Below are 27,541 nucleotides of genomic sequence, written 5' to 3'. Positions count from 1 at the left end.
TAACTTTTCTACCTCATCTGGTTCTGGTGCTCACATGCTACTCTCCACTGTATTTGCAGATCCCCCTCCATCGCAGCAGCCGCCACCACCAGCTGACGGGGTGACTCCACCTACAGCGGGAACAACACCGGCCTCAGCAGCTCCCTAACTCATCCAGCAACAACCAAGTTCTAGAGCTGATCCCTAGAACCAAGATAGTGGCGACCAAAAATGGATTTCCTCAGTTTCCTTCTGTTCCTTTCAGGGGGGTTTGGTCTCCTGTCAGCCTGCCTGCACCTCCTCCCCTCTCACCGACTTTATAGTCTGGCATTATTTGGCTGTACTCCTTTGGGGAGCTCTTACGCTGAACACATTGAGCAGTAGTCATGTTACCTTCATGTTGCTGGCAGGACATCCTTCACACGTTTGTCTGTTTACCCTATGGAATGAGTGCTCTGCGCTGGTTTTCCTTTATCTTGCTGCTTCTGCTGATTAATCTTTGGATTCTCTTTAGAGACAGGGAGGGGCTTTTGGGTTGGAGGCATAACTGAATATTAGGCTGTAGTAGGTGGTGGGTTCCATCCATAGTCTCTGAGGTGTAATCTACTGTGCCGTGTGCAAGGCATCAAGAGCAAATAGAACAACCAGTGGCTTGAGCACATAAGAGAGAGTGAGGGAGGAGTTCTCCTTCCACTGCCTCGGAGCGGAAGCTTTGTTAATTCTGACCGTATTCATTAAGGGCAATAGCTGAGCCCCAAGGCTGCCTTGCTAACTTATTAAAGAAAATATTGATCCGATGTGAATAGAGCCAGGAGTGAATCAGTTAGAATCAAACCACTCTGTCTGAGCTTTATTGCTCCAGTTTATATTTTATTTTGTGTTTAATTGGAAGGAGGGGAAGTTTGTAGTTGAATCCTCTTCCTTCTGGGTAGTTCGGTACAGTAGCCAACTGAGGAATAAAACAAATTTTAGTCCCTCTCTTTTTGGAGCATATACTTTTTTCTTTTAAAATTGAACTTAAAAAAAAAAAATAGTAGATAGCAATGAAGTGCTAGTGTATGGGATTGTGTTGGGATGGCTGGGGGTGTGAACGCCAGAACTACCTCTTGCAGTCAGCCGGGCTGGGCAGAATTCAGCGAACGTGGTACTTTTCCTTTCTGGACTGGGATTGGAGGTGGGAGAACACTCGCTCCTCGGTTCACACTTCACCCTCCACTTGCTGAGCTTTATCATTCCATTCTTTGTAGGGCAGTGGGGGAACAGCTTTGGCAGTTGACTCCAAGCACGCTCCATGATTAGGGGCGATTGAGAAGGCCAACACAATGCCACTAATATGGATTGAGTTTGGACTGCCAAATGCTGTTCCTTGCCCTCATCATTAGTGACTGCATGGTTCACATCCTCTATGTGGTTCAGACCCTCTCCTTCCAGAGAGCTTTCTGACAAGCGTCCTCACCAACGCACTTAGGATCATTCAGGGGTGGATCTCTGTAATCAGGAGTGTAAGATGGGCTGTTTGTTTTAAAGCTTGACCACAGCTGTTTCACTAGTGGGGTGGAGGATCTGAAACCCACAATGCTATTTCATAAAGTAGAACAAATACAGATTTGCCTTGAAGAGCACTCAAGTGCTTGATGCCTCGAAATGTTAATAGTTGAACTTTCCAGACCCTGACAATTTGCGCACATATGTGAAGTAACCATTTTTGGGCTGTCTGCACATCAACTCCATGCTCATACAATTGTACTTGGCCTTGTTACTTCCAGTGTATAGGAATAACACTTTCCCATTGTCAAGCTCCAAGAATCTGCAGTGCCTAGCAAAGAACGGTCAGGACCTCTCCTCCCCCACCTTTCATAAAAGAAATCCATTCCACATGTTACCTTTCCCTCCAGGGTCTTTGGAGCGAGCATGGAATTCTGGTTCAGGCCATGGTCCAGTTTAGAATAACCTCAGGTTGTTTTTAGTGTGATCAATTTCAAATTTAAAGGATCCAGATGGAGACTATTTTTTACTGTACTAGTGATGATCCTACAAAGTACCTGAATTCTTAACGCTGTTGTGTTTCTGTATAAATACATGTGGCGACTTTTTCATCTGATCCTCTGTATAGGGCCGGTTTTATTCCTGCAACACAGCCACCCAATTTTGTGAAATAAAAAACATGGTTTTTGTACAAAACTGTTTTGCAAATCTGTGGGGAGTTGAAGTAAATTCTCGTGCGCAATATTCTGAGATGTGGGTATCGAATTGTTTTCAGATAATGCATTGGCTACAGCTAAGTATATACAAGTCTAAGCTTGTTACCCAGTTGAGATGGGGAACATCAAAGTCATTCAGATAAGGGAGGAAGGGCCCTTTCCAATGCATCTGATTTATTTCTGTGTATTAATGAGTGTTTTACATACCCAGGCATCAGATAATCAACATTTAATGGAAGTGGTGAAATCAAGCCACACACCATGATAGATTAAAGCCTGGGTCTGATCGGCAGGATTTCCAAGTTCTGTTCCCAGCTCTTTCACTCACCTACTATGTGAACTTGGCCAAGTCACCCTTCTTCCAATTCCAGAGTGGATCTGAAGGTCATCTCCTTCTCTTTTGACTGTTTCACTTTAATGTACCAATTTTGTCCCTCCCTACAGAGTTTTATGGTTGCCAGGAAGGATCATGTTGTGGTTAAGCTGTAGGACTGGTAATCGTATATGGGTTCTCCTCCTTACTTTGCCACATTAGGAAGAGAACTCGGGGACCTGAGTCAAGTCACTTAACTGACCTGTCTCCGTTTTTTTTTCTGGAAAATAAGGATACCACCTGCCTCACTGTTATCCTGAGTCTTAGTGTACTTTGTTGTTGTATAGCATCCACAGTGTGCCAGGCACTCGGAGATCCTGTGATAGAAGGTGCTACAGAAGTGAAAAGATGCTCAGTCACAGTAAAATACGTAGGAAGATTGGATAAAGAGAAGTGTGGCCTCATCCAAACTCTGCTGAAGCCATCACACGAAGCCCTCACAGGATCAGACCTCTGATGCTGATGGTACCACCATGTTTATATCCTTTTGTGATACTTCGGAGCTTGCCACTTCTAATCTGTTACAGCTTGTCAAATGGAAGGGGATTCGAATGCAGGAGAGAGATTGAACTGACTGGGACTGCTTAGAGTGAAGACATAAGGGAGGACATGAGATGTACACAATAATGACTGGTACAGAGACCATAAATTGACTCCAATTTACCACCTCATAAAACAAAAAACATTCAACTGAAAGGCACCTCATTTAAAATAGCTATAAAACCTTTTACACAAAGCATAATTAACCTGTGGAACTCACTGCCCATAAGAAGTCATTGAGACCAAGAGCTCATTAGGCTAAATGAGAATCTCCATAGTTGGGATAGAAACCAATTCAGTGCCTAAAGGAGTTGGAAAGAAACTTCCCCTACTGGCAGGTTACACCATCATGGGTATTTTCCACCTTCCCCTGAAGCATTTGGTACTGGTAAAGGGCTGGATACTGAACGAGATGGGCACACTGCTCTGATCTAGTCTGGCAAGTCTAGGGTGACTAGACAGCAAGTGTGAAAAATCAGGACAGGAGGTGGTGGGGTATATAAGGAGCCTATATAAGAAAAATGTCCCTGTAAAATCGGGACATCTGGTCACCCTAGGCAAGTCCAGTGTTCTTAACTTGCCACACAGGTTTCTCTGCTGTCCTGCTTTTAGGGGCTGAGCGATAGATGAGTGAAGTTTGCTTATAAAGCTGTTTTACTGGAATAGTGAGGTTCGTTCATCCTTCCTTTCCCCAATCCCTGATCATTGGAAACCGCTTCAGAAGAGGTTGGTGGGGCATTAGCAGTGCTGGATACTCAGTTCCTTTAAACTCCCTGCTGCTGATTTAGGTTTGTGATAAGTGTAACGGGAGTGCCTCTCCCTTCTAAGTTGGAGCAACCCTATGATGCGGGGCATCAAAGCTCATCCAGTGGACTAATAAATACCCTTGAATTTAAATATCACATTACTGCACTACAAACAACACACTGTTGAGCAAAATGGAGATCCGGGGGCATTCTCTCTGATCTGGGATTCAGAGTGAGTTGTGAATGGCTTGGCTATTCCAAATCCAATCCCTGCCCGGCTTTCTAGGAACAGTGTCATTCATTGTCTGTGCCGTCTCCCTCCCAGCTGTGTGTGCAGCATGCATAGAAATTTCCCTTTCAGGGAGACCCCTGGGGGTCACAGTTCAGGGAGCCTTTTCAAAGGCTCTGTGAATCCTCTGCCAGTGGGATGTTGAATAGGGGATCTCCCTGTCGCCTGGGCAATCCATTCACTGAGAGGTCACTTCAGCATCTCTCCTGGGAAATGTTTAGATAATTGAGTTGCTGATTTTTGCAAAGCTCCTGTGGTTCCTCTCAAAATGGAGGTAGTGTGCACTGGATACTAGGGCCTTATCTGTGCTAATGACAAAATTGTGCTAACTGCTGTGTTCCCAAATCACTTTTGTTCCTAGCAGGATTCTAGCCCTGTTCCCTTGGTCGGGATAGACGAGCCAGGTATGGCCATGTCTATGCTGTGCATTGCACCAGATCCAACACTCAGGACACTATTGTATTGCCATGGAAAGTGGAATTGCCTAGTGGATAGAGCACTGTGCTGTCATTCAGGAGACCTGGGTTCTATTCCCGTCTCTGCCACTGCCCTGCTGGGTGACCTTGGGCAAGTAATTTCATTCCTCTACCTCAGTTTCCCCATCTGTAAAATGGGGGTGATGATACCGACCCTCTTTGTTCAGCACTTTGAGATCCAGGGATGAAAAGTGCTGTATAAGAACTATAATATATAATACTATTATAAGGTTGACCTTGCCCAACTTTGTAAGAATGATGGTAAAGAATCATGCTCCAACTCATATCTATAGTGAGGAAGGATGGTCTTGGAGTTGCAGGCCAGGGCTAGGAGTCAGGAGACCTTGGTACTCAGCCTGCCAGTTTATAGAATGGCACAAGTGTCTCGTGTCATGGAGTCACAGGATGTGGTCTATGCCTCAGCCTGTAACCAGTTTATTGGGAGTGACCCCGTTAATGTGCCAGGCCCCAAAGACCCCCACAGGTCCAAGGGGCAGGCACATGGCTGACAAGATTCCAAGACTGGGCCTTCAGCCCCAGTGATCTTTCTCTCTCCATGGTTCACTGCAGTGAATCCAGCCCAGCCAGAGTCTTGCGGGAGGCTTGTACTGTCTTCCTTCAGGGCGCAACGCGCTCAGGGAATACTTGCAGCAACACAGGCAGCCTTTCCAAACAAGGTCACAATTTATTAAGCACCTGGCTACAGAATCTGAAAGTCTTTAGGTTGGCAAAGAGAGGCAGAAGTTAACCCTAGTCCATCCTAGTCAAAACAGTGCTATGATGAGCCAACCAAGCTGTGATGGACTTCATTTCTGGCTCCCTCTCTTGTCCTTTTGCCCTCCCCCAGACGAGAGCTCTTAAACCCCTGTCCCCACCCAAAGGACAGCTATTCTAGTCACCTGACATCTTTTCCTCTTTGTTCTCCAGCTCAGTTCACATGTCCCGCCTGCCAGGGTTTCCAGCTGTTAGGTGTGGATTTTTCAGGTGTTGGAGCATCTTTGTCTTGCCGGAGGATCCTCTGTTGCTTTGGGTCAGTTTTTTCCAGCCTGTTCATTAATGCCCCAGACAGCTAGGTGACACATGCCCACCTGTGTCTCTTGTTCTTCCCTGAGAGTAGACTTAATCCTTCTCCCCCACCTTGCCCCCAATAGCCAGGCCCAGTGTGGAAGGAAACTGAGGCATGCATAGGAATCATAAATCTAGTACAAAAAATTTCCGCTTTGTCACAGCTTGGGAAGCAGGTTCGGGGGCTTGTGCTGGCTTTAGAATGGCATTAAGTGGTTGGAAATCCTTAAATGAAAGACGCTTTTTTTAGAGCAAAAGGTGTGAGTAAAACATCTAAAGCATGTTTTACACTTTGTGTTTTTGCTTCCCATGACTCTATTGATCTTTTCTCTTAGCCGCCGCCACCACTTTAGGGACATATTTTTGTAACGGTCCCAGTGCATCCAGGCTGGAGAGTTCCGCCCTGGGACTGCACATCCACTGGTGCATGTGAGCAGCGAGTGACTCATGAGGGGGCACTCTTCTGTCTGATTGTGCAACCAGTACCGCAGCGTATGGTACCAGATAGCATTGCACAGCTGGAGGTGCCATCATCTGGATGAAACATAAATCCAAGGTCCTGAACACTCGAAGTCATTAAAGGTTCTGTGACGGTTTTTGTACGAGTTAAGGGCTATCATCAGTCTGAGCCAGATACCATCATAGAATATCAGGCTTGGAAGAGACCTCAGGAGGTCATCTCGTCCAACCCCCTGCTCAAAGCAGGACCAATCCCCAGTCAATTATCCCAGCCAGGGCTTTACATTACATTCTGCCTACCTAAGCATTCCCTGCAGTTTCCATTGGATACAGCATTCTATTCACTCCTTGCCCTGAGCTGTTAAACATCTGCCATTTTCCACCTTAGACGTGGCTGCGTTTCAGCAGTAAAGGGATTCGTGTGCACAAATCGTGTATCCTTGGCGATAAAAGGCACTGATGAAATGTAAGCATTATTTGATGACACCTCATCTTATTAAAACTGAAAATGTTAATCGAATTCCCTCTGGTGGTGGTGGCTCACTCTCTGCATTTTGCTCATCTTGGCCAAAGAAACCGGACGGCTCACTCCAATTTACGTTGGTTTAATCAGCTTCACTGTGCGGGTGGTTAGGCACTAGCCTGATACTGTGGTTTGGTTTTCAGCAATGTAGGGAAATGTGTAAGTAGGATCAATTGCTTTATTTGCATTCTGTTCAAGCAAACCCAAAGTGGGCTGCTTCTACCTCTGAGAACTCTAGGTAGGGTGCAGCTACAGCAGGAGGGACCAGAGGAAGGACAGTTACTATCTCAGCGCTGCCAGGAATTCTCCGAGCTTCTGGAGAGCTGTGAATATGGCAGATTCCTCAGAAAATGAGTCATGGGGGGAGCCCAGTGGGGCAGACAATCAGGTTAGATTTATTGAGCCAGGCAGGTAGGGACACATCCAGCAGACTCACGGACTCCGGGTGGCAGACTGCCATCTTGTGGACCCTGCAGGTATCTAATAGGAAATAGGCTAGAGCAGAGGTGGGCAAATTTTTTGGCTTGAGGACCACATCAGGTTTCCGAAATTGTATGGAGGTCGGTTAGAGAAGTCTGTGCCTCCCCAAACAGCCAGGCATGGCCCAGCCCTGCCCCTTATCTAACCCCTCCTGCTTCTTGTCCCCTGACGGCCTCCCTGGGACCCCTGCCCCATCCACACACACACACACCCCACTCCCTGTCCCCTGACTGCCCCCCATCCACCCCCCTTGTTCCCTGCCCTCTGACCGCCCCGACCCCCATCCACCCCCCTGACCACCACCCCAAACTCCCCTGCCCTCTATCCAACCCCCTCCTGCCCCCTTACCGCGCTGCCTGGAGTGCTGGCGGCGCTACAACGGCACCTCCCAGAGCACCAGGACAGGCAGCCATGCCGCCCGGCTGGAGCCAGCCACACCACCGTGCAGCACAGAGCACCAGGTCAGGTGCACTGCCCAGCAAGTGCTAGCAGCCCTGCCACCCAGAGCATTGCGCCGGCGACAGGGCGAGCTGATGCTCCGGGGGAGGGGGAATAGCAGGGGAGGGGCCAGGGGCTAGCCTCCCCGGTCAGGGGCCAGGCAGGATGGGCCAGATGTGGCCCTTGGACCCTCTGGGCTAGAGAGAGCTGGAGACAGAACTGAATGGAGTTTCATCCATCACGTTCATACAATGTGATAAACAAGGTAATTTAACTGCACATGGTCACTTGCGGCAGAGCTCAGTAGAACCCAGGTCTTTCATAACGGAGCAAAGGACATACCTGCCCTTGGAAGGGTTAGAGTGTTGTCAATAAGCATCGTTTCACCCGACGTGCACACACCAGCGAAGGGACGCAGGGCAGCGAGAGGAACACTGGCTCATCCCAAGCTGCCTTTGAATTCCCCGGCGCTGTCCTGAGATCTAATCAGGAGCCTCTCCGCTCTGCAGCGAGCTGGAGCCAATGTCCCTGGCCCAGGGCCTGGACTCTGCAGTGGCAGGTGAGAGAGCTTGGATTGGCAGCCGGTCATTTAAAAGATGCAGGTGTGTACACGATTAAAGGGAAAAGGGCTGCATGTTCCAAGGGGTTTAGGCACCTAGTGGGGTCTTGCCTTTAAAAATCTGGACCCAAGTGACTAAGCCAATCAGTCCAGGGTACCTGATTGTTTTTAATTTGATACATAATTAATTGGGCCCTGTCCCAACACTCTTGTTTGTTTTTTTTAAATATGGAGGTATCCTATCTCCTTGAACTGGAAGGGACCTTGAAAGGTCATTGAGCCCAGTCCCCTGCCTTCATCGCAGGACCAATTTTTGCCCCAGATCTCTAAGTGGCCCCTTCAAGGATTGAACTCACAACCCTGGGTTTAGCAGGCCAATGCTCAACCCACTGAGCTATCCCTCCCCCATTTGTGACTGTCAGGGTGCAGTGGGGGACATGGTGGGGGAGGGGGTGGGCAGGGAGTAAGGAGAGGGGCATGTGAGGGGTTGGAGAGTGAGTAGGGAGATATGGGGGGTGAATAGGGAAGGGGATGGTGAGGGGGTGGGGATTAGTAGGGAACGGAGATGGTGAGTAAGGAGGGGGAGGGGCTGGGTGTTGAAGGGTGAGTAGGGAGGAGACATGGTGGGGGTAAGTAGGGGGCATGGTGGAGGGAGGGAGGGAGTAAGGAGGGGGCTGGTGAGGGGGTGGGTGCTGAGTAGGGAGGGGTGGGCGCATGTGAGGGGGTGGGTGCTGAGGGGCGAATAGGGAGGGGGCCGGGCAGGGGTGCTTGTGATGGGCCTTTTGTTCCTGCTACTGGATTTATTCTAAGGAATCGCTGCTCTTCCCCTTCCGAGCTGACTGGCCCCATCTCCCACTGCCCCCCAGCTGAAGTCCCCTGTGGTTGCCGTGCTTTCTGGCTTGGGGGTGTCGCAGCGGCCATTAGAGCTGGCCTCATACCAGGCCCCGGATTTCCCCTTCAGCAGGGTGGCCCCTCACAGCCCCCCTTACAGGGTCCCCCCCACCCCCATTTCCATTTGCTGCCCCTGGGCTGTCCCAGGGCTGGGCTCAGGGCTGGGTCCGTGGGGGGATGGGGGAAAGCAAAGGGCTGGGGGTGGGGATGGAGCCCGCCTGGCTCATGTCCCTGTGGTGACAGCAGGCCCTCAGAGAGGAGGCAGCCACCAGGGATGGATGGTGGGGCGGGGTGTGGACAACATGGCTCCACAGCTAGAGGAAGGAGCTAGGGTGTGGCCAACCCCTCCCCTCCTTTGACTGAGGGCTCTTGTTGGAATCGAGCTGGGAGTGGGGGGGGAAGACTCGGTGCTCTGTCCCTTTAAGAAGAGGCACGGTCTCAGCTGCTATGGGGATGGGCACTAGTAGCTCTGTGGTTTGAGCACGGCCTGCTAAACCCAGGGTTGCAAGCTCAATCCTTGAGGGGGCCATTTGGGGATTTAGTTGGGATTGGTCCTGCTTTGAGCAGGGGGTTGGACTAGATACCTCCTGAGGTCCCTTCCAACCCTAAGAATCTATGATCTATAAACCCATAGGTAGGAAAGAGTTGTGGGATCAAGACTCCCCGGCGGCTCTGCAAGAGGCAGTAGGGTTGGGGAGGGGAAGACACAGGATGGGTGCCGGGTCCGTAGGAGGGAGCTGGGAGCAGGGAAGAGACAGAATCTGAGATCCCTGGGATAGAGGAATAGAGATGAGTCAATGCATCAGACGCTGGAAAAGATGGAGCTTCTCCCCCACCCACACACACACACCTCCCACTGGGTCAAGAGTGAGGGGAGGTGCTTTGTGGGAAAAGCTCAGAGCGGGTTAGAGGCTGATGCTGCTGGTTTGGGATGCAGGGTGCCTGGGATGACGTTTCGTGCAGGCGGTGATCGTTAAATGTGCTCGTTGTTAATAGAGGAGACTGCTCTGGACTCGTTGCCTGGTTCCCCCGGGACCTTGCCTGGAAGTGGGGCTGTCTGGATCACGCGCTGTCTCGTCGCTCTGCAGCGAGCCGGGTTCTGCTGGAGCCCCCGTGGGCAGGCTGGGTGATGGTGGGAGCACAGGGTGTGGACTTGGGAAGCCCTGAGTTCTGATCCTGGTACTGACTTGGCCGTAGGGTCCTGGCTCTGACCGGAGGCCACGTTTCCCAGCCTCCCCAGGGTGGTAGTGATGGCAGGTAGCAAAGAAACTTTGAACCACAGTTAGACCACTGGTGAGCGGTGACCACGGTTCATCCCACTGGTTCCTTGCTGTCCCCCTGCTGACCCGTGTCTTGAAGTGCAGCTGCCAGGTCTTTGGGCTACCCTCCCCAAGCTGCTTAAGTGCCTAGCGCCTGTGTATAGGCACTGCTGGGATCCGCAAAGCTCCCGCAGGGCGGCTGCCAAACGCTGTGGGCGCCTGACCTCACTCGGCCCCTGTGTTTTTGCAGTGAAAGTTCCCGAGAGCCTGTGTTCCTGCCTCTGAATCTGTGCGCTTCTGGGTCTGGGACCCTCTCTCACTGTCTGTCCGTACAGCCCCTAACACCACAGGGCCGCAACTGTACCAGGGGCGCTACCGTAATACACAGCATTAATCGCGCTAACAATGAACGTGGGGACTGCTGAGTGCTGTTGTATTTCAGCACAACTCAAAGCTCAGCGGGTGCTTCAGACCAGACTGCAGGGGACACCTGGCCCATACCCCAAAGAGCTACCCACCCAGATGCCAGACAGCATCTGCTGGATGGGAGGACGGCACCTGTCGTGCTACTTCGGTTCTCAGGGTATTTTTATCCAGACCCTACAAACAAGGGAGGGAGAGACGCCAATGAACATTCTTGGCTGGCAGCTCGTGTAGGGTTGCCACCTGTCCGGGTTCGGGCTTCTGTGTGCGGTTGTGATGTAGGGTTGCTAGGTCCCCTTTTCAACCAGACTTTCCAGTTGAAAACCAGGCACCCGGCAACCCTAAATGGCACCCGACCCGAAAGCCCAGATACCACGGAGCAGGAGAAGGCGCTGGGCCATTAACCCACACCAGCCGCTGCTCAGCTGGCGCCACCTCCTATTGCAGCCAGGCTCCTTGAGACTATCCAGCGAGCGAGCGACGGGGGGAGAGGAGCAAGTGACTGGGGCAGGGTCTTGGGGAGGGGCAGGTGCATGGTGCTGTCCTGTGGGTGAGCGTTCCCTGCATGGCTCCTCCATGGCCCCTCGCTTCTGTCCTTAGCGTCCCCACGGCAGTATTGATTCACTGTGTTGTGGTAGTGCTGGGATCCAGGACTCATGGTGCTGCACAGCCATGTAGTGAGAGGAGAATCCCACCTCTGCCCACCTTCCTCTGGAGCAGCTGGCACTGGCTTGGACGAAGACACTGGATTGGCCAGACTGCGAGTCTGACCCAGCCCCAAAGAGTTTACAATCTCCAAAGGGGGGGGAGGGAAGGCTCACCCTCCCCCCCATTGCATGGCCAGACGCCTCCAAGATGGAGAGCGGGAGAGGCTGCGTCTCACGGTGATGGTGTGGGCGCTCCAGGAGGGCAGTATGGGGTGGGCTGGAAGTGGGCTCTGCACTAATCATGCGATGATCCTTTCCCAGGCAGCCAGCGGCTGTAGCGCTCCACCCTCTCTACCCACCCCCAGGCACAGCAGCAAGCCTGAGGCCTGGCCGAGCGGCCTCTCGGTTGGTCCCCTTGGAAACGGCTCCGAGACGTGCGCGGGAGTCTGGGAGCGCATTCATCCCGCCCAGGCGGAAGCGCCGGGAATGTTAAGCAGGTGCAGCCCATTCAATCTCCTTGTGAAAACCGGCATCAAAGCAGACAGAGCCGGGCTTGTTTGCAGCAAGTGCTGCGTGACAGGACCCCCCTGGGGGCGTTCAGAGCCCCAGCGGGGGTGATGTGTCCTTGTTCGTGGCCACGGGGCTCTCGGAGGAATCGGGATGGCTCAGCATCCCTGGTGAGCATGGGGCTGAAGGGATCCCCAGGAGATGGCTTTTGGGGGCACCTCTAGGGCTCCGTTCCTGTCAGATTAACCCCAGCACCCTTGAATTCTCCGCTCCCCATGGGAAATGCACCCAGTACAACATGGGGCACCAAGGCTGACCGTGCCTGGCATGGATCAAAAACGTAGGGTCTCAGTCCTCACTGCGCTCAGGAAAACACCGCTGTCCAAGCAGAAGGGAGGGATGGCTGCTTTCAAGGGGCTGGCAATGGGAGCCGACGCTTCCCACCTCCAGGAGCTGGGTGGAGACCGAAAGGGGCTGGTATCCTCTGTGACTCTGTGCTAGACCATGTGAAATGAGCGGGATGGGTCTCAGCCTGGCTGCCAGTGCCCAGCTGTCCCCCGCAGGAAACCACCATCACAAGTGGTGCTAACTGGGCCCCTTGGTCGTGGCCACAAGTCAAGGGCTGAAAGGCGGCAGAAACCAAACTCATCCCTTGAGAGGATCCCACCTGGGCAAGGGGAAGGCATGGGCGGGGGTAGGGAGCTTGCCCTGCACCTGGCCATGCTCCGCTTGTTCTGTGGCCAGGTAACTTCCCTCTTCGCTCCAACCAGGGAGCGGTGGACGCATGCAAGGGGCGTTTATAGGGGAGCAGACAAGCTTTTTGACCCCGTGGTTTAGGAGGCCGAGTCAGTATTCGGGTAGTAGCGGTGCAAGGAGAGGCCTGGAGTTCAGGGTGACCCCGGGGGAGCAATGCTGGTAAGTCAGTAGCTGGGCCCTGCTCCCCCTCCTGAGTGAGTACCGAGCCAGTGCCCCAGTTTGGTGTTCGGGAACCTGGGTGGCTGGAGGGGTCCTCTTCCGGACACAATGGGACAGTGCAGTGCCCTGTCCAAATGCCAACCGAGGAAATTGCCTTCCCCCTTTTGAGCATCCCCCTGCAGTTCCACGTGGGCGCACTATTCTGTCACACCTCACCAACTGCTGTGCAGTGTGAAACAGAGACCCTGTTGCAGCCCAGAGGGGGCTGCATGTCAGTGGTAGGTGACGTGGTTGCTTTATAGAAGTCCTTCCGCGTGATAAGTGATATGTGATCAGTTGCTTCTAATAGGATGAAATTAAACAAAGAAAAAACACTCGCACGTGGAAGTCTCTTGGTCTCCAAGGGAAGTGGTGGAAGCTCCATCCCTTTGGATATTTAAAATGAACGGTGGAGCAGATACTGTAGAGGACGCTCCTGCACTGGCTCCAGGACTAGAGTGTCTATTGATTTGTATTTCTAGTCCAGTAATGCCTGGAGGCCACGGTCGGGCTCTGGTGCGAACGCATCCAGCTGCTAGCAAGCTGGTGCCTAGCAATGAGCGTGCTAGAGGCCCTGGGCCGGGAACTCTTGCCAGGGGACTCGCAGGCTCCTGAACTTGCATCTTGTCTGGTTAGAGCAGGGGACTATGAGTCAGGACTCCTGGGTTCTCTTTCTCCCTTAACTTTCGGTGAGTCACTTAGGACCTGCCTACACTACAGCGGGGGGCGAGCCGCCCAGCCTGGGCAGTCAGATGCGTGCCAGCAGGGCCCAAGGTAGCGTGCTAAAAATGGCAATGTGAACATTGTCTCTGGCAGATACTCCGTCCAGTCACCTGAGCTCAGCCCAGGGGATCAGGTGGGCCTGGGAGCCCAAGCTGCTGCAATGAGGACAGGTCCATCAATGGCTATTAGCCAGGATGGGCAGGGACGCAACCCCATGCTCGGGGAGTCCCTAGCCTCTGACTGCCAGGAACTGGCAGTGGATGACAGGGGATGGATTGCCCTGCTCTGTTCATTCCCTCTAAAGCACCTGGCATTGGCCACTGTCGGTACACAGGATACTGGGATAGATGAACCTTTGGTCTGACCCATGTGGCCGTTCTTATGTTCTTAAGAGATGAGGGGTCAGGAGAGAGGTGCACGGCAGGGAAAGCTGCTAACAGTGGGGTGTCCGTGTAAGTGCCCCCCAGCCTGTGTCAGTGTCCCCCGCCTCGCAGATCCTGGCTGTGGCTACGCCCTGTGTTGGCAAGTGGGGGGAAGGAGGCATGTTGGAGTTTACTTCCGTCCCTTCTGGATTGGGTCCAAAGTGCTCAGCCCAGCGGGCCCCAGGGGGAGCCGGAGAGATGGGGGTTCAATCCAGCAAGAGCGAGCACAGTGGGGTCATGGGGCATCCACCCCAGCCCCTGCAAGACACAGCCCCCTTGGGGGAGGGCTAGGCACCATCTGTGTGATGGTCTCTCGCTTAGCCCCCAGCTGTGCAGACTCACCCAGCTGTGCAGACGTTTGGGCACACACAGCCCTTACCCTTAGCACCTACACCAGCCAGGGAGTGGGGCTGGTCAGGATTGGCGCCAGCACTGTCTTTGAGCTCTGCTGGGAGGAGGAGTGTCCCATGCTGGAGCCAGCTGTGACCCCGCGTGCAGCCAATGGGTGGGTGACTGCAGAGATCCCATCAGCCGGGCCGTACCCCCTGCTGCGCACCGCCCAATTCGCCCCAGGAGGAAGGAGGCAATTGCAACAACAGGTCAGTGAAACCAGACTTGATACTCATCAGCTCTCAGCTGAGCGTGCTCGGCAGGGCGGCGCGGGCCCCGCGGGGGGAGGCCGAGGGACTGCCCCACTTCCAGGGAAAAGGGTCTTCCTCACCCGCTTTCAGGGTTCATGCAACACACACAGCTATGCACTGCATGGGGCAGAGCACGTGTGTGCACAGAAATACACACAGCTACACACTGCACGGGGCAAAGCGTGCGCCTGTGCACACGCAGACACAGCTACGCACTGCACGGGGCAGAGCGTGCGCCTGTGCACACGCAGACACAGCTACGCACTGCACGGGGCAGAGCGTGCTCCTGTGCACACGCAGACACAGCTACGCACTGCACGGGGCAGAGCGTGCGCCTGTGCACATAGACACAGCTACGCACTGCAATGGGCAGAGCACGTGTGTGCACAGAGATACATACAGCTACGCACTTCACGGGGCAGAGCATGTGCCTGTGCACACGCAGACACACTACGCACTGCACGGGGCAGAGCAGGTGTGTGCACAGAGATACACAGCTACGCACTGCACGGGGCAGAGCGTGCGCCTGTGCACACGCAGACACAGCTACGCACTGCACGGGGCAGAGCGTGCGCCTGTGCACACGCAGACACAGTTACGCACTGCACGGGGCAGAGCGTGCTCCTGTGCACACGCAGACACAGCTACGCACTGCACGGGGCAGAGCATGTGCCTGCGCACACGCAGACACAGTTACGCACTGCACAGGGCAGAGCGTGCTCCTGTGCACACGCAGACACAGCTACGCACTGCACGGGGCAGAGCATGCGCCTGTGCACACAGACACAGCTACGCACTGCAATGGGCAGAGCACGTGTGTGCACAGAGATACATACAGCTACGCACTGCACGGGGCAGAGCGTGCGCCTGTGCACATGCAGACACAGCTACGCACTGCACGGGGCAGAGCAGGTGTGTGCACAGAGATACACAGCTACGCACTGCACGGGGCAGTGCATAAACACACACAAAGATATGAACTATGTGGGTCAGCGCATGTGTGCACACGTAGATACACGCTACATGGGTCAGAGCACTCGTGCATGCGCACACGCACATTGTATGGGTCAGAGCATGCACACTATGCAGCTCACACAAACCCCGATACACTGTAGAGGTCACAGCTCACACGCAGATCAGAGCGGGCCTTCTGTGTGCATTTACACCCACCCCATGTCCGTCAGACTGTGCATGTTGCACACACATGGGGGGGAGGGATAGCTCAGTGGTTTGAGCATTGGCCTGCTAAACCCAGGGTTGTGAGTTCAATCCTTGAGGGGGCCACTTAGGGATCTGGGGCAAAAATTGGTCCTGCTAGTGAAGGCAGGGGGCTGGACTCAATGACCTTTCAAGGTCCCTTCCAGTTCTAGGAGATTGGTATATCTCCAATTATTACCTTTATTACCACACGGTGTGTTCCTTTTTCACACTTGCTATCTGGTCACCCTGCACACAGAGTCCTGTTCCTTCCGCCCCATGGGCTGGGATCCTGGGGCCGCTCCCCAGTTAGCGCCCATCCCAAGCTAAGCAGGGCTGGGCCGGGTCAGCACAGGACTTGGCGACAGCTTGGGGAAACCCAGGAGCTGCAGGCAGTGCGGATGGTAGCGCTCTTCCCTCTGCGTCGGTGTCGAGCCCGCTAAGCGCCGCGAGGTTTAAAACTGACGCCCTGCCTGCTCCTACTCCGGGAAGCACGGAAAACATTTCTGCCCCGTTTCTCATTTGCATTTGTCTGGCTTCAGCTTCCAACCATTGGTTCTTGTTACAGGCCAAAGAGCCCTTTAGTTCCTGGTGGTGGTGTACTCTGTAATCTAGTCCCCGCTCAGTCTCCTAGAGCATGAATGGACCAGACGGAGCTCCTTACATCCCTCACTGGGAGGCATTTCCTACAGTCCTGCAGTTATTCTGGCGGCTCTTCTCTGCACCCCTCTCCAGTTTTGCAACCCCCTTGAAGTGTGGACAGCAGAGCTGGACGCAGTATCCAGTAATGCCGTATACAGGGGTGATACCACCACCCTGCTGCTACCTGGTATTCCTCTGCTCAGCCGTCCAAGGGTCATCACCTTAGGCCTCCCAGCTACGGCCTCACACTGGGAGCTCCCAGTCAGTTGGGTACCTACTGGGCCCCACCCCCATGTCTTTAAGAGTGTGGGATAATCCCCCCACCCCCGCCTGACCTCCGGTTTCCGTTCTGAGATGTATGACCCTGCATTTGGCTGTATTAAAATGCATGTTGTTCAAATTAGCCAGTTTACCACCTGACCCTGTATAACTGACCTCGCCCCACTAGACTTTACGGCCCCCACCAATTTTTGGATCATCTGCAAATTTTGCCAGCAGTGATTTTATATTTTCTTCCAGATCATAGATAAAGATATTGACTAGCACCAGGCCTGTGGGATCCCACTAGACACACCCCCTCTCTGCGATCTATCACTTAGCTGGGTTTTAATCCATTTCATATGGGTTCCATTCATTTTGTATAGTGCTAATTTTTTTATTGGCATATCAGATGGGATGAAGTCAAATGCCTCCATGTACCCCGATGTCCGTGTATCAGTTCTCACCTCTATCAGCCTGACTTGTGGCCTCAGCTAAAAACAATAGCACGACTGTCTGACCAGACCAATTTTCCATAGACCCAGACTGGTTGGCATGAATTGTGCTACCTGCCTTGAAGGCTTTCTGGTTGCACCACACAGCAATTTTTCCAGGCTTGTCCCAGGGATCGAAGCCAGGCTCACCCGCCGATGGTTATGCAGCGCAGTCCCTTGTGCCACTATTCAAAAAAGGTCAACTTTGACTTTGTACCAGGCCTCTGGAACTTCCCCCAGTGCACCAGGCCTGGCTGCGCGAGGACCCAGCTTTGCCCCCCGAAGGTTGGGCCCATTTCCGTTCCGCAGGCAGCAAGCCCGACTCCGGTGCTGTACTGACTAGTGAGGTACTGACTTCTATGGGAGCAGGAGGGGTGGAGACACACCCGTGCTCTTGCTCTCTCTCTCTCTCTCACACACACACACACACACACACACACACAATCTGTGCCACCACAAGCATGATCAGTCTTATACACACGCACGTGCATGCACACCACAAACTCACTCTTGCACTTGTGCATAGGCACACACACGAACACACACATGCACACACAGTCGGTGGTTTAGATCTAATGGCCCCTAACACCGCAGGGTGAGGTTTGCTACCAGCACTACTCCCTTGGAGCCAGGGGAGTCCCCCCGGGGATGATTGGCCCCAGACTCCCTTGTCCTGCTGCCCGGACCGTCTCTGCATCTCTCCCTCTCTCCGATTGCTAAGCCGGTCACGACCGCACAGCTCCTTCCCTCTGCTCTCCTCCTCAATCCAGCCTCTGTACGGCTCCCAGCAGGCCCCCCCCACCCCTTCCTCCCGAGCGAGCTCCCCTCTCCAGCCCCTTTCTTTTCCAGCTCAGGCCCATTCAATCGAGCTAAGTTGCAGTCTGGCATCCAGCCCCTCCCCCGCATTCTCTCCCCGCTGTGGTCCTGATCCTTCCACCGCAGCCTCTGAGTGAAGTCACTGGGGTTCAGGGGAGGGAAGGGGGAGAATCGGGCCCCTTGGTGTGTCATCATCTGCACCTTGCTGCCTTGCTTCCCGTGGGGGGGGACCGGTTAAAACTGCCCCCTGTCTGCCCCATGCCCAGGGCTGCCCCACTCTCTCCTTCCCACGGCGCCCGCGGCTGCTGGGTAAGAGGTGAACGAGCCTGTGCACGCGGCTGCCCGGTCGAAGCCTGGGTGGGCTTGGGGCCAGGGCTGGTCTCAGCCCCCTTCCAAAGCGAAGGCGCTGACGTGAAATGGGCCCAGCTGCGCTGCGTTACATCAGCTGAGCACCTGGCCCAGGGGCCTTGGCCAGAACTCCCCGCTGGGTTCGGGTTTGGGCCCAGCTCCGCACTGCGGGTGTCTCTGGCCCATGCTGCGTTTGGCTGCACTGGCTGGGGGTGAGGGGCAGCCGTTCCTCCTTCCAGGCGCTGCCCCCTCCTCAGCAGTCACTGCTGGAGCCCGGAGCCATGTGTGAGCTAAAGCCCAGGAGCTGGCTGAGGAAGAAGCAGGATGCTTGGAAGAAAGCTCCCGGCCCACTCTGCACAGCTGCTGAGCTTCTCTGCAGGACCCCGCTGCCAGAGGCAGCCTCCCTCCGGACCGGTCCCCAGCACAGGAAATCCCCTTGATGCCCCACTTCTGCGGAGGACCCCCTGCAGGATCCCCCCTCTCTGTATGAGAGCCCTGCCCGCCTGGAGCTGAAGAGGAGGCGATTCTGCCTCAAAAGGACACTGAGCAGCCCGGCAGGGAAAGCGCCGAGCCGGCTGCGTTCCTCAGGGTGGCAGTTCGGAGGGGGTGGGGGGTGTCTGTGCACCTGCATCTCGCTGTCAGCCTGGACGCTCACGGAGGGGAAAATCAGTTCTCCAGGAAACCTGCCATCTGCCTGGCCAGGATCTCCATCTGCAGTGTCTCTCTGTATGTCGTATACCTCCCTGTTCTGTCTGTCTGTCTATCTGTCTAGCCCCATCCACTCCCTCTATCTATCTATCTATCCCCACACACCCCCTCTACCTATCTACCCCCCCACACACACTCTATTCATCTTATCCACATACACCCCCTCTATCTATCCCATCCCCACACACCCCCCTCTGTCTCTCTGTCCATCCATCCAGGCCCCCCTCCCCACACCCTATATCTATCCCTTCCGGAGGACAGGCCTCCAGTTGGTATCAAATCAACCCAGCTCCATTGAACTCAGTGGAGTATCCTGATGTGCACTGGATGAGGCTCTGTCCCCAGCTCTCTCTATCAGCCCCTGCTTCCTGCTAGTTATGGCCTGAGCCCTTCTCCCATGTGAGGTGACTTGCACACAAAGCCAGACCAAGGCAACCCAGGCTCCTGTGCACACTGCGGTGGGGCCCTGTGGTGCATGGCCCTGCTCACTACTTGGCGTTGTGGTGGTGAGCTTTCTCCCTCCTAAAGGGGTGGGGGCAGTAGCATAGCCCCCCTCCTGCAGGCACAGCAGCAAGGGTTCCCCCAACTCTGAAGAGGCAGGGTTGGCAGCAGGGGAGCCCCCAGAGTTACTCCAGTGGATGGGGCATGTCTATTTGGTAGGGAGGGAGCTGGGACCACTACACTCTTCTCCTGCCCCACACAAACAGTCTTCTGCTGGGGTGGTGTTGGCTGGGCCCTCCAGAGCTGTGGGTCTGGGTGTTAACACTCCACTGAGATGTAGAGGGCAGTTCACCCTATTGTTTCAGGCTGTCTGCAGGCTCAGGCAGACACCACGGCATTGGTTGACTTCAGGTCACGCTTCCAAGCTTTTCTCCACAGCCATGAGGACTAAAAACTTTTTTTTTTCAGAAAACCGAGGTTCGCATATCATCACATGACTCCAAGACCTGGTGCTAGGCATGGGCCTATTGAGTCTATGAATTAATCCAGTCTTGCTTGCATGGTGTCACCTGCCTGCTGCTCACTAATCCTGCCACCAGGTCTATTTCTATCAAACAGGCACCATTTCTGATCAACACAGCCTGCCCTTTCTCTGCCCTTCCCTATGGAATTTCCTCCTCCAAACGACATCTGTCTGATAGGCAACATTCAGGCCTGAACCTACGACAGCTTGGCAACCTGATATTTTGTAACCTGCAGGCTGTAGAGTCATAATGCAGTAGCACTGAGAGCTTCCTTTTTGTGTTGAGCCCTGATACGTTGCGAGGGGTTGGACCTTAAATCATAATTTAGAGAAAAGATATTTAGGGTCACTTTTAGGGGTGTCAGAGTCTGTATCAGCAAAAACAACAAGGAGTATTTGTGGCACCTTAGAGACTAACACATTTATTTGGACATAAGCTTTTGTGGGTTATAACCCACTTCAGGTGCATGGAGTGGAAAATACAGTAGCAGGTATATATACACAGTACATGAAAAGATGGGAGTTGCCTTACCAAGTGGAGGGGGGGTCAGTGCTAATGTGACAATTACATTAAAGTGGAATTACTCCTTGTCCCCTTCTGAGCCCTGTAGACCTGCTCTGGATAACGGCACTTTGCAGGCAGATGGATAAAAGAAATAGTGCCAGTAAATGTTTTTAAATTCTCCGAATTGTTCCTAAGAAGAGTCTGGCTGGGACATATGCGACATATAGGCTAGTGCTGGTTGAAAAAGTTTAGTGGAACAGTTTTCCACCAGAAAATGCAGTTTAACTGAATCTGAAACATGTTGGGGGACCCTGTCAATTTTCATGACATTTTTATACGGCAGTGTTTTGAAATCAGTCATTTAAACGTTCTTGTTTCAATCATGTCAAAAGGGTTTTTGTCTCGATATGGGTTAAAAACCATTTTGTTTCAACTTTATAGTTTTTATTTTGTGTTGCCTTTTATAATATTAATTTTAACATATGTTATAATAATGCTTCAATGTTATTGAATGGAAATGTTTTAATCTTATTGAAATTAAGCTTTTAAATAGTTTTGACTAGACATTTACTGGAATTTCCGATCTGTGGGAAACTTTGACTTTTTTTTTTCCAGCCTGACTTGGAATGGGGAAAAATCAAATTTGAAATGTTAGAATTTCCTGTGGGATGGGAATTCTATTTTCTGACTGGATCTAATATGCAGACTACCTGGGGCAGGGAGAGGTTGGAAGGTTTTACCAGCGCTCGTTTGGCATGATCCACATCCCTCTCTCGAGTCTTCTGGCTAAGATGCCCGTCGATAAAACCTTTCTATCATCCCATCATGGGCTCTCATGTTGTGCGGATTGGCCCTTTATCCACTCGTGTGTAATGCTGCTTCACAGCTCATTCTGGTGCATGTCGCTGACTTGGCGTGGTGAGATGGGCCGGCTCTGTCTCATAGGAGCAACCTGCATGTCTACAGTGTACTATACCCCCTGTGAGAGCATACCTGGCTTTCTCACGGCTGCACATTAAGCTTTGTACCTCTTGATGTTTCCCTCGTCTGAATGCATGAGCTGCACTCATACCTGGATATGTGATGCCTGTGTGTGTACGTGTGTGTACAGCTCTGTATCTGGGATGTGCTATGGAGCTGCATGTGTCTGTCTCATCAGCCTCACTGCACAGACACCTCCGTCCTATCGCCTTCTCTTGATATTACTGCTTTGTGTCGCTACAGGTCTCATCCGTCTGGTCTCTCCATACGTGCCCATGTGGTAGATGTCTCAGTATCTCTGTCCGAGGTGTGCAGAGTCAGGGATTTTAAGGTCAGACGGGGATCATTAGGATAATCTAGTCTGATCTCCTGCACCACACGGGTCTCAGAATTTCACCAGTGAGTCCTGCACCAAGCCCATAAACCTGCAGTGGAGCTACAGCATATGGGTGTGAGACCGTCTGTCTGTCTATCTCTCTATCCCCCTACACCCCCTCTATCTAGCTATCTCCATACACCCCTGCATCCATCCATCCATCCCCATGCACCCGCCCCCATCCATCCCTCTAATCCGGGTGCAGAGGCGCGGGAACAATTCCTGTAGTGGGGGGGGGGGGTGCTGCTGAGAGCCATTGAACCCAACGGTGACCCCTGTGAAGCCCCTTCCAGCCGGCACCCCCAGCTCCGTCTCCCGGGGCTCGCGCCCCTACCTTGTTCTCTGCCGGGGTCCGAGTCGCCCCCCAGGCAGGGCTAGCCCGGTCCCCGCCCTCTGCCCGCAGCTTTCCGCTCCGGCTCCCCGCTCCGCAGCCGGTGGGGGGTCCCTGGTCCCCGCTGCCCAGTCACACGGGAGCGGGGCGCGGGGGGGCTGCAGCGGGCATTGATCGGGGCGGGGAAGGGGGGGCAGGGGCCGCACCCCCCCCCCGCCTCTCTCCCCCTCCCAGGGCAGCAGCAGCCGAGCCGGCGTCAGCATTGACGTGCGGGCGCCGGGAGCCCAGGGCGGTGCAGCGGGCTGGGCTCCGCCAGTGCAGGCGGCGCTGGAGCCGGGCAAGGCGGGGAGCCCGCGGCCGCCCCCCACCCACCGCCGGCCGGGCCGGGCCATGCGGCTGCTGCGCGTCCGGGGCTGAGCCGGGCGCCGTCGGGGTGGGAGGAGGAGAAGCGCCGAGCCGGGGGGGGGCGCGCGCAGGGGGGGCGATTTCGCCAATGCCACAATGGGCAGCGCTGCCGGTGCCGCCGGGGGTCCCTGCCGGAGACCTGCCCTGCTGCTGACCCTCGCCCTGATCCTCGCCGCCGGCCCGGGGGCTGCTCCCGGTAGGTACCCGCGGGGGGGGGTCTGGGGGTGCGTTTCATTCCCCGGGGATCCCCCCCCGCCTTCCCCGTCCTCAGCCTCGCTCCGTGCAGGGATGCCGCACGGCCACGCCGAGCTGGGGCGGGGGGGCCCCCCCAGAAATGGAGCCCATACTGCAAACATCGATGTTTTGTATTGAAAAGGGGGGGGGGGAAATGTGGGGGGACATTCCCCTTCCCCCTCGGCCGTGTTGAGGGGGTCCCTCCCCCCTCGGCCGTGTGTGTGTGTGTGTGGGGGGGAAGAATGTGGGGGGTCCCCCCCAGCCATGGTGCATGTGTGGGGGAGGGGGACGAAGGTGGGGGGTCCCCCCCTTGGCCACGGTGCATGTGTGACCTGTAGGATGTGGGGTGGGGGGGATGCGGTACAGGGAAATTGGAGCTGTACTGGGCGCATTTCCCCTCTTACCTTCCCCTCCACCCCCCAAAAAAGAATCAGGGCCCTGGTTTATTTTGGAAGGATTTTTTTTCTTTTCAAGCGCAGCAAGACACACAATCAGAGCCCCATCCCAGCGGAGCCATTTCCCCAGGGTGCTGGTGGAGCCTCCATCACTCACGACGGGATGGTTTTTCCCTAGCAGACGGGCTCCAGGAGTGATTTGGGGGCAGTTCTCTGGCCGGCGCTGTGTTGCGAGGGGCTAGATGATCACAGCGGTCCCTTCTGGCTTGAGACTCTGTGATACAGCTCACGTCTCCGTGACCCAGTGAATTCGGTTTCAGGGGCCTTCGGCCTTGGGAAATAAGAAGTCCCTTCTGTCTCCTCCCTCCAGTGAAAACGAGTGAGGAACACCATGCTAATTGTAAAAGCAGCAAAGAATCCTGTGGCACCTTATAGACTAACAGACGTTTTGCAGCATGAGCTTTCGTGGGTGAATACCCACTTCTTCAGATGCTAATTGTGTATTTTTCAGTAGTGGCTGCATGAAAGGCATGAATGGACCCTATGATGATAACAGCCAGAGGGGCAGAGATTAGACTGCTGCCTGCTTTCACCAGTCCTGCAAAGGTTCACATGCCGGGGTAACCCCCCCCAACATACACCCACTCCCCCAGTTCCTATTGGCTGCCTGTGCAGAGAGGGGATCTCTGCTTCAGCAGGGTTCTAGGGAGACAGGCAGGGATTTGGGTTAGACGGGGGGAACGCCCAGGCAGGAATGGAAAAATGAAGCCAGAGCGGGGAGGGGATGGAACTGGGAACAAACTTTCCCATTTTATTTCCTGCAGCTGATGCTGCTTTACTACGCTTGAAATGTGTGTGTGTGGGGGGAAACCATGAATCAAAGAGAGAGAGCGTGTGTGTGAGTGGGGAGTGTAGGAGAGAGATTGAGTGCAGCCGAGGGCTTAATTTAGCAAATGCAGACACTATTTTTACCGGGGCGTCTGTTGTTATGAAAACAATGATTTGTTTCAAAATGATGCCATGAACATTTGCCCGGGTGGCCGGTGGGCGGGGGGTACCCTTTGGGCATGCAGAGGTGCTGCTTTTATTTGCGATGTACATGCAGAGCACAAACACACACACACACACACACACACACACAGAGCAGCGCGTTCCTCCTTGTGATTTGCAGACCCGGCTTTAAAGCACTGCCTGACGCTTTTCCTTTCCTGTGTAATTTACCCTCTAGCGTCCAAAAGGCACCCAGAGCACCAGAACACCACGGATGCCCCGGGGGCTGTGTGGGAGGCCCCTCCGTCACCCCCGGACAGTGGAAGGGAGAGCGGAGAGCTCCTGAGAAATGTCACTGGGGCAGGGGAAAATAGCTACACAGTGGCGCCCTCGGAGGCAGCCAGAGTGAAGGAATCCTGGAGAAAGACACCTGCTGATCTCCCAGGGCTGGCAGCAGAAGGCGTAGGCACAGCTGCTGCAGCTTCCGCCGACCAAGTCAGCAGCCTTCCTGGAGCAGGGATCTCTGTACGGTATTATCCCGGCGGGATTAGCGAGGAGAACAATGAATCATCGCTCTGTTTGGGATGCCCCAGGGGGGTTGACAGCCAGAGTGCCTGGCCCCCGAAGCCTTTGTTGGCTAAGGACAATGAGGGGGCCATGGAAGCCTCTTCAGCCGTGACTAGTGTGGCTTGGCCTGTGAATGGAGAGGCCATTGTTTTGGCATTAAGTGACATAAAGGGAGCGCCGGAGAGCACTGCCCTTGTGCCTGAGAGCCAGGAGGAGGCCGGGAGCGGAGACCAGCCTGCCAGAGCCTCTCCGGGCGATGTGTGGAACCCGGGAGCTTTCGTGGAGCTCACGGTCACCCCGCCCGCCTACCGGGTCCCCATGGAGATGGCGGGCGCAGCCAGCTCGTCGGCAGGACCCGGCCTCAGCTCTGACTCACCCGAGATGGACCTGCTGCTGGAGGCCTTCAGGGAAGTGGTGCTGCAGCCCCCCACCCCGGATGGCCGTGCCCCCGAGCTGGGCACCCAGACGCAGAGCAGCACAGGGCTGGCACAGGACTCCGCCCAGAAGGAGGAGCCCCTGGAGCTGTGGCTGGCGTCGTCCAGCAGCTCCCCGGCCCAGAGGGCCCTAGGCCGCACCGATCTAACCTGGCTCAATACTGAAGTGTCCCCAGGGCCCCAGTTGGCCATCACGACCCCTGTCGACGCTCTCAAGACCCCCGAGCCTCCCTCAGCTCAATCGGTCTCCGAGATCATCGACATCGACTACTACGACCTCTTTGGTGGGGAGAGCCAAGGCAGGGGTGGGGGCCTGGAGGATTTCCCTGCCAGGGGCCCTGGGGGAGCAGACGCCCCCAAGAGGAAACTGGATGACAAGACGACGTCCTGGGCCATTCACGAGCTCTACGACGACTTCACGCCCTTCGACGAGTCCGACTTCTACCCCACCACCTCCTTCTACACGGACGGGGATGAGGATGGTGAAGATGATGAGCTGGATGAGGAGGAAGAGGAGGAGGACGGAGGTGGTGGGTTGGCCAGGGACCTGGAGGATGAGAACAACTCCAAGCTGCCTACCCCGCTCACGCCCAAAATCCAGACCACAGTGCAGCAGGCCGAGACCACCAGCCGCCGCTACGTCATCCCCCCACTGCAGACCTTCATCGTCTCTGGGAGTGGCGCCACCTCCAGACCTCGCCCGGCAGAGACCAGCAAGGACCTGAGCCAGTCGGCCGTGGCGGCGGGACCCGGGGGCGAGAACGGGACCGAGTGCAGGAGTGGCTACGTCAGGCATAACAACTCCTGCAAGTCCGTGTGTGACATCTTCCCCAGCTACTGCCACAACGGGGGCCAGTGCTACCTCGTGGAGGGCCTGGGCGCTTTCTGCAGGTAAGCACCCACACCTGGGCTGCGAGGAGGTGCCGGGGCCAGCCCCCAAAGGGACTAGTGTGGCAGGAGGTCTGAAACTTGCCATGCAACGGTATTCCCTGGGGAGGGTCCCCCGAATGCCTCCCAGAATCAGGCTGTGCAGTGGCAGGTCGTGCGGGCAGGTTATGATCGGGGGGGGGAGGGGGACAGGGTTTAACAGGCCAAGCTCAGGGGAGAACGGAAGCGTTTTCAGCTGAGATTTGAATGGTGGCAGGAAGAGGCAGTTCCAGTGTGCAGAGGAGAAGAGATCAGTGTCTCCAGTTCTCTAGATTTTGGACCAAAATGCATGACACAGTTCGAGACATCCTGGACCAAACTGGGAGGCTGCATGGGCAGTATTCGCCCCACTATATCTCAAGCATTCAAAGCTCCGGTTTATTAAATTATAGCGAGTGTTTTCCCCTGAAGCAAGCTCCCGTCGATTGCCGTCGCCCTCCTGCGGTCTCAGAGAGGTAGATCGCGTTGGGTGGCTTGAGCCGGTTGATCAAAAGTTGAGAGAGGGAAGAGGCCCCAGCAAAAATGAGGCCTGCTTGGGACCAGCATGGCACCCTCCAGTTAATATTCTCTCTGAGGAACGTAGAGACCATGGCATAGAGAGGCAGGTGGCATTTGATGGGAGAAAATATATGAAAGGTTTTAATTGCTGCTGTTATCTGAGCATGCTTGAGTCTGCTTCTGCTCCCTACCTAAGGTAGCCATTACCAGCCTGCCTGATCATCTCCCCGTCTCACAGCCCCCCTGCGAGAGAGGGCAGTGCTGTTACCCACGTGGTACAGATGGGAAACTGAGACACAGAGTGGTTAAGTGACTTGTCCAAGGGCACACTGGAAATCTGTGTCAGAGCAGGGAATGGAACGCCAGTTTCTCAAGTCCTAGACTAGGGTCCTAACCACTGGGCCATCCTTCCCCTTAGGCACGCTCGTGTAAATCTGGAGCAACTCCATTGTGAGATCCGAACCCCACTGCCTGCATATATTGATATGTTCCCATTGTGATGGAAGTTTTGACCCTTGGATGCTGGAGTGTGGAGACTGGGGCAGAGGGGGGCAAAGAGAAGGGAGATGCAATCAGTGCAGTGAGAGGAGGGATGTGGATGGCCTCTGAGGTGCAGCCGTCAGGGGGAGGGACGGGCGGGACCTGCCGGAACGAAGTTGCAGATGACGCCAGGCAGTTTTGTAGACTGGAGAGGTTATTTAATTTCCAGGGAGTTTTAGCATTTGATTTGTTCTTCCTGAATGCACCGTGCCTCCTGCCTCGTGTGTGTAATGCAGTGAAGCGCTGTGTACTGCCTTGTGCGTGGTGATGGATGCACTGGGAGCTGCCATTACAGCCCCCCCCCCACCCCCCCAGGGCAGGAGCTAACATGGTTCT

At 54.7% G+C, this 27,541-nt stretch overlaps 2 protein-coding genes across 2 annotated transcripts in view; both read left to right on the top strand.

Annotated features, from left to right (window-relative positions):
• SMARCC1 (SWI/SNF related, matrix associated, actin dependent regulator of chromatin subfamily c member 1) overlaps window positions 1-2,160 on the top strand; it is a 147,336-nt gene extending 145,176 nt beyond the window's left edge. The window contains exon 28 of the mRNA XM_045004886.1: window positions 60-2,160. Within this exon, the coding sequence (XP_044860821.1) occupies window positions 60-148 (89 nt within the window). The 3' untranslated portion in view covers window positions 149-2,160. The remainder of the gene's footprint in view (window positions 1-59) is intronic.
• A 20,541-nt stretch (window positions 2,161-22,701) lies between these two features.
• Window positions 22,702-27,541, top strand: part of CSPG5 (chondroitin sulfate proteoglycan 5) — a 36,982-nt gene continuing 32,142 nt past the window's right edge. The window contains exons 1-2 of the mRNA XM_045006455.1: window positions 22,702-22,816; window positions 24,478-26,131. Coding sequence (XP_044862390.1) covers window positions 22,717-22,816; window positions 24,478-26,131 — 1,754 coding nt within the window. The 5' untranslated portion in view covers window positions 22,702-22,716. The remainder of the gene's footprint in view (window positions 22,817-24,477; window positions 26,132-27,541) is intronic.

Source organism: Mauremys mutica, chromosome 2 (assembly GCF_020497125.1).
Source record: "Mauremys mutica isolate MM-2020 ecotype Southern chromosome 2, ASM2049712v1, whole genome shotgun sequence".
Classification (NCBI taxonomy): Eukaryota; Metazoa; Chordata; order Testudines; family Geoemydidae; genus Mauremys; species Mauremys mutica.
Note: the sequence above shows the minus strand (reverse complement) of the source record. Positions and strands in the feature narration are given on the sequence as shown.